General features: G+C 30.0%; 1 protein-coding gene across 3 annotated transcripts in view; it reads right to left on the bottom strand.

Moving 5' to 3' along the window:
* Positions 1-364: 364 nt before the first annotated feature.
* LOC107437321 (clavesin-2) overlaps positions 365-12,846 on the bottom strand; it is a 97,929-nt gene continuing 85,447 nt past the window's right edge. For all 3 annotated transcript variants that reach the window (XM_043052558.3, XM_043052559.3, XM_087163561.1), the window contains exons 7-8: positions 6,233-6,343; positions 365-2,937 (exon numbers count right to left, since the gene is read on the bottom strand). In XM_043052558.3, the coding sequence (XP_042908492.1) occupies positions 2,686-2,937; positions 6,233-6,343 (363 nt within the window). In that variant the 3' untranslated portion in view covers positions 365-2,685. The remainder of the gene's footprint in view (positions 2,938-6,232; positions 6,344-12,846) is intronic.

The raw sequence follows: 12,846 nt of genomic DNA, 5'->3' as shown, positions 1-12,846 counted from the left end.
TCTAATGCGCTCAAATTATAATTCAAATCAAATACTTCCCATTTAACCCCAATTAATGAATGACCATTATGTACATATACATGCTGATATATATATATATATATATATATATATATATGTATAGATTAATATTTATTATAACTGCCTTATTTCTCGTTGCCCACGGATAATACCATGAGCGTGTAAAAGGTGTAGCAATAATGAAAACAACCGACATAAAATAAATACTTAACTATAAATAATGAAATAAAAATTTATACATTTAGAGTGGTACAATGTTTTATAGCAAACAATAATAACTGAGAATCTTCTCTCGAATGAAAACGGTGAAATTCCGTTTGTTTGTGACTGAGTTTATCCATAATTTTTTTTTTATCGAACTCTTTTTTTTTGTGATGTAATTATATTTTTCGTCTATATTATTAACTTGAAGAAGTAAGTTGTTTATTTTGCATATAATCAATGGGATGTTCTATAGGCCCAAAATATCGACTTCAATTCATATGATATTTTGGCACTTTCAATTTTTTACAGGAGTTTTAAGTTCTATGACATGAAAACAACTGGGTCGAACGCAGCCCATTATGTTACTCAAATGTGTCAATGTCTTTTTATTCATGTTTCTTTTTTTAACAATATAGAGAGCATAATAAAATAAAGTAAGTTAGTTTAAATTGTAAAATGCACGTCTGATAAATTTAGTGTTTAAGAACTCAATGTACTTGAAATAGCTAGAAAATAATTTGACAACAATAAGAAAACACAATAAAATGTTGAAATTTTCTTACTGATATTTTGAAATCACATCGCACACTATTTCTAATATCTTAACACGTTCTCGCCGGGTGTTAGAAATACTGGTAGAAGAACTATTTATATATTTAAGAGAAAATACTGGTAGAAGAACTATTTCAATATTAGATAATATTCGGGAGAAGTTAATCTATTCACAACAATAACAATTCACTTTAAAGAAATTTATCATGGCGAGGAAGCAATCCAATATAAAAATTGCATCCGTTAAAAACAATTGGTAGTTATGAATTTTTATTATTCCTGGAAAAAAACTAAAAAATGAAATTTATTTATTACCAGTTTTTACTCCGGTGCGCCGCCCGATGAGACAATCTAACGTGACTTACCGGGGGGTCACCCTGGCGTGAACGTGTTAATGAAAAACTACCAATCAGATTTAAAGAGATTTTAGGTATTTGATTAATTAAATAAAAGTTGAAGTTAATTTTTTATTTTGAAATAGATTTATTTAAAATATTTTAATGGTTATGTTTCATGTCCAGAAATGTTTATGCATTTAAATGTTTGTTGTAATTTAATTGCGTTTCTGTAAAAAGCCTCTAGTCAAATTATTGACAGAATTTTGATAAGTTTAAAGGAACTGTGAATTTGCAAAAAAAAACATAAGTGCTTTCATTAATTTTCTGAAACGTAAAACTATGCATTTTTTTTTGAAACACTTACCAAAATTATTCAAGTTTGTTCTCAAACAACAAAAAAGTCTCTAAAAACTTCAAATAAATGTTTTTTTTATCATAGAACGTTAACGTTCTGGTTGTGCGAAAAATTTTATACTTCGTGAAAAATTCTTTAGTTGCTTTAAAGTTAAAAATTGTTCCTCTTTAATGTGTTACACCGCGCGAATAAATATGAAATAATTGTACAAATACACAAAACTCAGTACATAAATTAAAACGAAATTGAGCGATAAACATTAATTATTTGCGCTTGAAGCTACAACGATCCAATTATAAATTATTTTGAATATACGCATTATTTTTGCAATAATTACACAAAAGTTAAAATGAATTTACAACAAAAACACATTATGCGTCATTAACAAGGGCAAAAAAATCTCGCTTGGTTAACTATTATAAAAAACAAAAATATAAAACCAGTTTTACAACGAGCATAATATTTACAAAATTAACCGAGTTTCATTATAAATTCCTAAAAATTAATTATTTTCGCTAAGAATCGATGAAATAGCATTGTCAATAATAATGCCTCTCATGTTTCCTAGTTTTCATCATTAGAAAATAACTTATGAGTTTTTGCTTGGAGCTATATTGGTCCTATTCTACATCACTAGCAGCGATAATTAAACAAAACAAAATAAACAAATTTGCACCAAAAACACATTCTAATAAGTTAACTACGCCCTCAGAAGATCGTTTGATTAACTATCTATAGTTAGTTAATTAAACACGCTTCTAAGCGCACGATTGTTAGAGAATGATGAAAACAGTTATACAACAAATAAAATATCCAACAGAGTTAACTGAGCTCTTGAAAATTGGTACAAAACTAAAACACAAAAATAGTCTTGCCGTAAATTAAATGTTCTACAAAGTTCACTGAGCTCTGGTATGTAATGCGTTAACTAAGTTATGTTATAAATCGCAAAAGTAGTAAATTACAATGTCTTTATTGTTTTACTAGCGAAAACGTCAAGATTTTTCCTTGACACTTTATCCTCAACAATAATTAGACAAAACAAGTTAAAACGAATTAACACCAAAAACACATTCTGCGTAGTTAACCGGGTCCATGGAAGCACCTTTGGTTAACTATCGGTATAGAAGGAAAAAAAGAACAATTTTACAACAAATACAATATCTAAGTTAACTGAGCTCTGTATTGTAGATATGAATCACTGAAGCTCAATAACTAAGCAATACAGGGTTCTTCTTGAGCGTTTGTGGCCATTATATCTTGGTCTTCATCTTCATCTTTACAACGGTTTGACTGTATACGGTAACCGTACTTCTTCTCTCTGTCCCATTCGGAATCCATCTCCATAAGTTTGCCAACTGCTTCTGTGGAATCAGATGGTGGAAGTTCACCTCCATATTCTTCGGGGAGGACAGAAGGATGAATGTATTTGTGAAGTTCTGTCATGTCATTTCCAATAACTACGATCTAAAAGTAACACAGATTTAAAGAGGATCTAAAAAAAGGAGATTTTATGGTTTATCGAGCGTTTCACCAAAGGTTTGCGTTATTCGATAAGTCCCATAATACTTTATACAAGGAAATGAAGTTTATCTTATTTAATTTTTTTTTCAGGAAAGGGTTGACATAGAGAAAATTATATCTAAAATTCTAAAAAAAATACCTTATTTTCTGCACTTAATTACATATTTTTAGACAGTTGAAATTTTCAATAATAATCCCCAGCAACTTAAACCGGTATAAGGAGTCAATGGCCCAAATTAATACTACTCAAAAAAATTTGACAAAAAAAAAATTTTTTTTTTTGACAACTGTCCGTTTAGTCATCACCTCCTACATCAGAAAGCCTCCACACGGTTTCTTGTAAGTAGTTTACGCAGATTATTTAAAAAGTGAATCACTTGTGCGGACGAACCCAAATTCTATTTTAAAAGTACATGAGAGAAATTTATCATATATATTTGAGAATTGAATCTGTAGTGGTTGACAAGTAAATAAAACAAACCAATTATATTCATAAATTAAAAAATTTTTAGTCATATATTTGCTACCACTTTCTAATTTTTAATAGATTTCATATTAAATGGTTCTTTCACTAATTGGTTTACTTTTATAGTGGTCTGATCGGACTACCTACAAAAAAGCGTGTAGAGGCTTTTGGTTCACAGCCGAGATAAGAATCTTACAATTAAAAAGGATGTACCTTGAAGATTTTTTTATTAGCACGTTCACGCCGGGAAAAGTGAAAATACTGGTACGGGAAAAGAGAAAATACTGGTAGAAGAACTATTTCAATATTAAATAATATTCGGGAGGAGTTAATCTATTCTCAACAATAACAATTCACTGTAAGGAAATTTATCACAGCGAAGAAGCAATTCGATATAAAAATTGCATCCGTTAAAAACAATTGGTAGTTATGGATTTTTATTATTCCCGGAAAAAAACTAAAATATGAAATTTATTGTTACCAGTTTTTACTCCGGTGTGCTGCCAAGATGAGACAATATAGCGTGACCCACCGGTGGGTCAACCCGGCGTGAACGTGTTAAGAAGGATACAAATCATATTTATTACATAATCTTAAAAAAAGTTTTCGTTCACTAGAGCGCTTCGCTTTTAAAATCAAAATCTACAGCCATGTCATTTGTACGTACAAAAACTTTATACATTATAGCAACATATGATTTACATATGACATTTTTCTTCAACTATAGCAACATATGAACATTCTGCTGTTTTTCTTCGAGAAACAGCAGAAGAAAATCGTTATTTTCTTAGCTAGTTGCGCACACTTTTAATTTTACTATTGTGATTAGAAACACATTTTTCTTCAACTATTTATGACTGCAATGTGAAATTGCGTATCTGTCGTACGATTGGAAGTGAAAACTATCGCATTACGACGCAATTTTTTCATGAAATCTCTCGACAGTTGTGACTGTCATTTGCACGTAACAGTTTTTCTGTTCCCAAGCAAATATTTAAAGTGGTAGCCAAATTTATGTTCCTTTATTTAATCATTAGCTTTATAAATTTAATTTAAAATAATTAACACTTAATGGTACATGTCTGCACAGTGCAGATTAATTGGTTGGTGGAGCTTCGCGACAGACTACCGAGTTAACACCTTGAATACCATGGGGATTTCCGGTGACCGGCACTAAGTTTGTTCGTAGAGCCAGGGGGGTCACCGGTGACCGATGAAGCCAAGATGATTAGAAACACATAGTTCGAGTAAATTTTTAATTTTTTTTAATAATATTATCGTTACTGAAATGGTTTGAAGAAATTAATGCAATATAGAACACACAAAAATAGTTTTATATATATGCACAAGATGTCAACTTGCTCCGGAAAGCGAATAAATATTTTAAAAAGGTAGTTTATTAATTATGATTCTTGATTTAAAATTCAATTTAGTAGATTTTTATCCACCACTATTTGTAAGCAATTCGTTGGCTTATATAATTCAACACTTTTATCAGTTATCATACCTGCCAACTTTTAATCCTTTCCATTATCATTTTTCCCAGTGGTGTTAAAATGGAATTAAAACTTCAATTTTAAGCAAACAAATACGTTGTATTTGAGAAAACAGTTGACAACCATGATAGTAACGCATATTGATATATGTGTTTAATTTTTGTAAGAATAGTGATGATTAAAATCAATTAAAAATTAAGTTTATAAAAGAAAAAATAGTATATATTTACTACCACTTTAAATATAAAAATAAAATTTTCCGGTAAATCCGGAAGAGTTGGCATGTATGAGTTATGCAGAGATGCCAACTGCTTCGGACACACCAAAATAATTTAAAAAAGCGGTAAATAACCACAAAGAAAATTTTGCAAATATTTGACTTTTTTCGCTTGTTTTTTAAAAGGTCTAGCATGACATAAATACTAGTATGTGGTGAATTATATAAGCCTACGAATTATTTAGAAATAGTGATGGATAAAAATCTACTAAATTGAATTTATTAAACAAAGAATCACAATTGATAAACTACCACTTTGAAATGTATATTTGCTGTCCGGAGCAAGTTGGCATCTCTGGTTATGCCATGTTCATCTCTCCTACGTTTGTTCCCGTCATGAGATATTTAGTCCTCAGATGCCCAGTTCAACAACAACGTCACCTTTGAAAACACCAGCAAAATCTGTCAAATATTCTCAAATTTAGTTTGTAGTTATTTACTGTGTGGACAGATGGGCAAGCCATGTAAAATTAGCGTGGCATTCAACGTGTTAACAACAATATCCAGTATCCAACCGAGACTCCAAATCTTTCCCTTCTTTTTCAACATCACAGGCCTTATAACCATAAGACTTACTAACACATGTCTAACCAGTATCGATGAATCGGTTAATGGCGCGTACCGAGATACACTCAATGTCCAGTATCCAGAGACTCCAACTACCACGGATTCTCCATAGTTTCAGAAAAAATATTTTCCTAGTAGTAGAAGTGTAAGGGTGATGTATTCAGATTTTAATAAATTAGAGCAAAAATAATTTAAGTAGATGCTTATAAAGTCATATAGACGTAAGCTTAAACTCTTAAATTTTAATATATATTTTTTTAAAATCCGTTTCTTTACAAAAAATTGCTTTAACTAACTACCACTGAAAAGAATAAATCGCAACTGCTTCAATTAGTTGGTGTCTCTCTTTAAGGCTATAGTTTAAAAGTTTTCTTGCCTGAGAATTGTGATTCGGTAACATTACTACCAGTCGAACTATAAGGAATATTATACCCGTTTTCGATATTTTTCCCGAATCAGCGGCTTGAACAGCTTCCATACTACATCAGCAAGAGGTGGACAATTCACACAATAAGCAACTTTAAATCGTCCAGGAAAACAGTCCTAAAAATTAAAAGAAGCAAAATAATTAATAACAATCTCTACATAAGAAAAATTGAAAGCTATTCTCCAAAATACTATGTTTTTAACACGTTCACGCCGGGAAAAGTGAAAATACTGGTACGGGAAAAGAGAAAATACTGGTAGAAGAACTATTTCAATATTAGATAATATTCGGGAGGAGTTAATCTATTCTCAACAATAGCAATTCACTGTAAGGAAATTTATCACGGCGAAGAAGCAATTCAATATAGAAATTGCATCCGTTAAAAACTATTGGTAGTTATGGATTTTTATTATTCCCGGAAAAAAACTAAAAAATGAAATTTATTGTTACCAGATTTTACTCCGGTCCGGTGCGCTGCCAAGATGAGACAATCTAGCGTGACCCACCGGGGGGTCACCCCGGCGTGAACGGGTTAAACAAAAAAATTAAAGTAAAATAAAGAGAAGTTTTAAGGAAGTTTAGTTAGAGTTCTCACAAAGTATCTTTATTTTAGCTTATTTTGAAGGGAGAAACCCATCGATACTGTCTCAAAAATGAGTTGGAATTTAATTTTCAACATAGCATTCACTTTTAAAGAAATGACCTTAACGACTTTCAAATTTTAAATTTTCTACAGGGGAGGGAAAAAAAATTTGGACCTCAAACTTTCCGAAATTTATTTTTAACAAAATATACAAAAAATTAAGCAAATCAAAGAATACATCTTTCAAAATTTCAGATTTTTATCTGATTTTCAAAATAATGGCTCTTAAAAAAAGTAGCAAGATTTATATTATAAAATGTATTTTAAGTTTTTAAAAATGTACTGTAGAACGTTTTTGATCACCATAATAAATCGGTAGCTCAAATAAATATATGAAAATTAAAATTACATGTTTCTTAATGCTGCTTGAATCAATGATTCGGTTTAATTTTCTAACAAATTACTATAATAGTATAAAATTGTCCGAATAATTTACATTTTGATTCCAAATTTGTTTAACAAAATTCTTAAAGTGCAATCTTTTCATAACAATTAAATTGCATACACTTTTAAGATAAATATTTATAAAATATAATAAGGATCTTTATTACCAGTTTAAAATTTTATTTATCATGGAAAATTTTTCAGTCATTTTTAATTGATACAGTAAAAAATATTATCACATTCACATAACTGCATGTTTTTACGGGCATTTGAAATCGTAGCAAATTTAATGATTCGCTATTAAATTCTTGGATTTATAAATAAAATTTCAAAATGATTTTGACAAATCACTAAAAATAAATTAATTAAACATGTATATAAAATGCATAATTATATGGCACGTGTGTTAATCTCTGGCGAAATATAATATTTCCGCATTTAACTGTCCATTCAATTTTCACCGCCGAAAAGAATTAACAGGTTTAATATATTCATGAATAAATTGAAATTTCATTTTCTTATTATGAAATCGTTGTAGTAAGGATAGCCTTGAATAAAAGTATTGGTATTCACAACACTCTGTGGATAAAGATGTATCTCTACTAACTTTAAGCAATACAAATAAACTAACGTGTTATGCAACGTGACTAAAACTATCTTCGTTGATGTTAGTGATTACCATGTGTCATCATTAGAGATGCATAAATAGAGTTGTTCATTTATCTACATCTTTATAAGCGAAAGTCAGTCTGGATGTATGTTAGTTAATAATAATTTGAGAGCGGAAGCATCGATTTGAATCAAGTTTTTTTTTCTTCATCAGTTCTCAAATTTTCAAGGACTGGTTTTTAAACAATCTACTTTCAGAGATGCCAACTTGCTCTCGACAGCAAATATATATTTTAAAGTGGTAGTTTATCAATTGTGATTCTTGGTTTAATAAATTCAATTTAATAGTTTTTTATCCACCGCTATTTCTAAATAATTCGTTGGCTTATATAATTCACCACTCAATAACAATTACGTCATGCTATACCTTTTAAAAAGCAAGCAAAAATAGTCAAATATTTGCAAAATTTATCTTGTGGTTATTCAGAGATGCCAACTGCTCCGGACATGCCAAAATAATTTAAAAAACGGTAAATAACTACAAAATAAATTTTGCAAATATTGGACTACTTTTGCTTGCTATTTTTAATGTATAGCATGAGATAGGTACTACAGAGTGGTGAATTATATAAGCCTCCGAATTATTTAAAAATAGTGGTGGATAAAAATCTACTAAATTGAATTTATTAAACCAAGAATCATAATTGATTAACTACCACTCTAAAATATATATTTGCTGTCCGGAGCAAGTTGGCATCTCTGGATTTACAGCTTTTCTTAAAAATTATTTTGGCGTGTTCGGAGCAGTTGGCATCGCTGTACTTTTTCCGACGTTACGTGGTTCTGACACAGTATCGAAAATACGAAATTTCATTCAAAAAAAAAAATTCATTTTTATAGATTAAAACGTGCATTGTTAAGAAAACAACAACATTACAAAATATTTGAAGAAGAGAAGCAGACAAGACCAGTAGAAAAATTAAATATCTATAAAGTTCGCTAAACTCATAGTTTAAGTGTTGGAGTGGTTTGTTACTCATCTGAATACATTAAATTAAAAGAATTAAGTTTCGGTGGTGGGTTGGCAACATATATTTTCTTTTCAGATAACGTAAGTGACGTCATTCGTGCATATCATTACGGTATCTGTATATAAGACATGCATTGTTTGAAGCGGATGCCACTTAATTATGTCGTTGTTTCCGTATCGAGATGGTACTGTATGCAATAAAGAAATATTTAAAATCTACAAGTTTCCTCATATGAGTTGACGCACTCACTAACTACTCCAGATGCTCTGCTAACAAGAAGTAAAACGCTCTAGAAACAAATATGAAGGGAAACATAAACTATGGGAAATTTAAGAAACATAATGATATTACCCCGTTCAGTGGTATTTTTAAACATAAATATGCTTATTCCTAATCATCCAAACGGTCTTTCAATTTAACCCTTTCGCGCCGACTGTCACAAATACGTGACAGCAAAAAACCGTATCAATCAGGGTAAGAAGATAAAACTGGTAATCAAAGTATTTCTTTAGCAGTTTATTTGTGGGCGGAGTTATAATTTTTTGATTTATTTAATTCACCATTTCAAAATAAAACTATTTAGTTATACTTTGAATTAACATTGATTATATATATGATTAAACTAACAATAATTAAAATAAAAGCAAAGTAAGTCTGTCAAATTAGTAATGACTACATTTAAGTTACCGTTTTTTATTTAATTGCAACTTGATTCTGATTTTGTACGAATGCTTTTCTGAATCACCCGTCCCCAAGGGGTTAAAGGCTTTTAAATTTATTAAATTATAATACTCAAGCATTTTAAACCAGCTATTAATAATAATATTCGTCTGGTGGTACTGGATTGGAGATCGATTGTTCCCTGATTCAGGTCAAAATTACGATCTGTGGATGAATGAATGGATGTATGAATGGGTTCGCCCTATAGACGGGTGTGACGTATGGTGTGGCAGAAGTCGAATTCTTGGGCCATAGATGGCGTCACTGGAAAACAAGAACAATCGCACTCCCTCAGCCTAAACAGGCACACGTCAACAACAACATTAATAATAATTTTTTTGAACACTAATTTTAAATTCTTAAACTTTATATTATTATCCTCTGAATGAAAAAATCATAAACTTTTTAAAAACAATTTGAAAAGGGTTAAGTAATACGCCTCCCTCCCAAATTAGTTGCTGCATTTAGCTCGAAAATTTTATCCCGAATGAGCTTTTATTTTTCAAATAGCTGGAGTCATAAATGACTTTCGAATCAGTTTAGTATATCGATACCATTAAAATTGTATTACTAAAGAATTTACGATTCATAGCAAGAAACGGTTTTAAGCCATTACTGGTGGAAGAGTCCTTAGCGGAATGGGACTGCTTAAGATTAATCATGACTTAAGAAAGCTTAATTAACGAGTTTTCTGGAGCTTGAAACTACTGGTTTAAAGAGTTAAGACTACTGATTTAAAGAGAGAAGGAGGATATTGTTGGTAAAGAACGATATTGCTCGCAACGTAATATATTTTGAAAAAAGTATAAGTTTTTTTTAGTTGTTTTAAATAAATTCAAATAATTAAAAGTATTTAATTTTCTGCAAATAAGTCATTAAGTTTACTGATAAAAATATTTAATGCTTAGAAGAGTAATGTTTAGATAAAAATTATCAGATATCCAAAAAACAAGACTAAATATGCGGGCAGCCCTTTATTAACCTACATGCTGCGCTAGTGGCCTTCACTCAAATAGGTTGTGCAACCCTAAGGCATACTTCGGTCTTTTGCCAAGCTACTTTAATAAAAGATAGGATTTACCAGTAAAACCTAGGGTTTACCATACTTCGGTCTTTAACGTAATAATTATATCTATAATATATAATACCGTAAGATTTATATTGAATATAAAAAAGTCAATGTGGTTTTTAACTTTGCTAAAAGTATCTTGACGACAACACGACACGAGCTCCAAGCGCTTGTCTCTATTAGTGACATTAAAGATCGATTATGTTAATTTTAATAAGAAACGTAAAAAATGTAAGGAAATTGCTTAGTTTTAAAAACGTATTAAGTCTTCGAAACATATAATCTAGTTTGAATTACATTGTCATTACCTAAGCACCAAGTCAACGAAAGCTAATACCTATCATAGATAAATATACAAATTTAATTTAATTCTATGATCGAACGTTATATAAAATTATAAAAACTCTGAATCTCATTCTTTAAGAACGTGAACAAAATCAACGCCTCTCTCAATGTGACTAAAGCATTATTTCTTGACGACATTTCCACATGAGATTCAACCGCACTTCTCTATTATAGACACACAATGCCAATCGTTTATTTATGTTAATTATGTAATAATAAGATAAGGTAAGATAAAGTTCTATTTAAAAATATAACGAGACTTAATTGATATTAAAACATATAATCTAATATGAGTTTCAATTGTTACTAAATAAGTACCAAGTAAATAAAAACTAATAACTATGATATACGTTATTAATGCAGTGGATAATCGTACGACATCGTAATAAACAAACCAACGCGGTCTTCAACGTGACTGAAGCTATTTCCTTTTATGACAATTCGTCGCAAGTGCTCGTCTCTATGAGGAAGCTATAATACCCTATTATTCATTTATGACAATTCCAGCACATAAAGAGTTAAAATAAAAACATATCGGGAACTCAAACGGTTTAAAAACATATAATCTAATTTATCATCACCCTTAGCGTGGTGCATCAATTTACTTTTAATAGATAATTTAGTAAAGACGAATCCTGATTGTATAAAATTTAATGTTTAAAGGTTATTGGATACTTATAAATTAAACTCCTGCTCGTCGCTGTGTAAAACGTAAAAGAAGAAGCATGCTCATAAACGTGACTGTTAATATATCTTATTCATAGAATCTGAATTTTAGATAATAATACTGCTTTTTTAACACACTAAAAACTTATTTCATAAATGTATATCATTTTCTAGAAAATCATCTGAATTAATTTTATTCTGTTATTGTTACTAAAATGATAAAATATATGCCTAATCGATAAATGAGAATAAATATTTTTTTCTGAAATTACACAAATACTATCGTTGTTTGTTGAGGAAAGATGGGTTTGATTTATAGTGGCGTAGATAATGCTGAATAAAGCTTTTTTTTTTTTTTTTTTTTCGTCGTACAAGTATGCGAAAATATGTCTTCAAAAACATTGAGATAACCATTACAGCGATATTACGCACATTTCTTTCATATAATTAAAAATTAAATAATAATTGTGAATCAGATGTTAAATAAAAAAATTTCTGCGTATAATTATCTCATTAAAACGTAACATTCGTTAAATTAGATTTGTAGCTTGAAAATACTTTTTTTAAATACAACACCTACAGGAAACTCAACTAGACTTACAAAATAAATTAAATGTTTTCATGATATACGTTAAGTGGTATTTATCCAATATAGATAAATGGAATATTGGTCCAGTGGTAAATGGAATAGTAGCCAGTGACAACTTGAAGCATAGTGGGGCGGTTACCAAACGAACCCTGATGCTGTGTAATTTTAAAAGTTTTCCTGTCCACATTTTTTTTTCACTATAGACAAGTAAAGACCTTTCGATGCCAATTTATTTAAGAATCAATTTAAAGCGAAGAACCAAAATAAACTCGTGTATAGCCTTTGCTTGAGGGATTTTTTTAGAGCATTAGTTATCTTACGTCATACCTACGCTAAACGTTATTTTATTAACATGGATAAGTAGTAACTGATATATAATCTGTTTCTAAAAAAACATTTTAGCCATTACTTCTCATTTATTAGATATAAATGCAAAACCGCCTACTACTACGCTCTTTGCAAAATATTTCTAGATCGGTAGACAATTAAAAATTAAAGCTTTCAGTATTTTTGATGGAATTGCTTCAAAACGAAAGAGCTAGAAAAAAGGGGCGTTTCATACC

The sequence above is a fragment of the Parasteatoda tepidariorum genome, chromosome 5 (assembly GCF_982258835.1).
Source record: "Parasteatoda tepidariorum strain Cologne lab strain chromosome 5, Ptep-v5.0, whole genome shotgun sequence".
Lineage (NCBI taxonomy): Eukaryota > Metazoa > Arthropoda > Arachnida > Araneae > Theridiidae > Parasteatoda > Parasteatoda tepidariorum.
The sequence above is the reverse complement of the archived record's forward strand: the minus strand, read 5'-3'. Positions and strand labels throughout refer to the sequence as shown.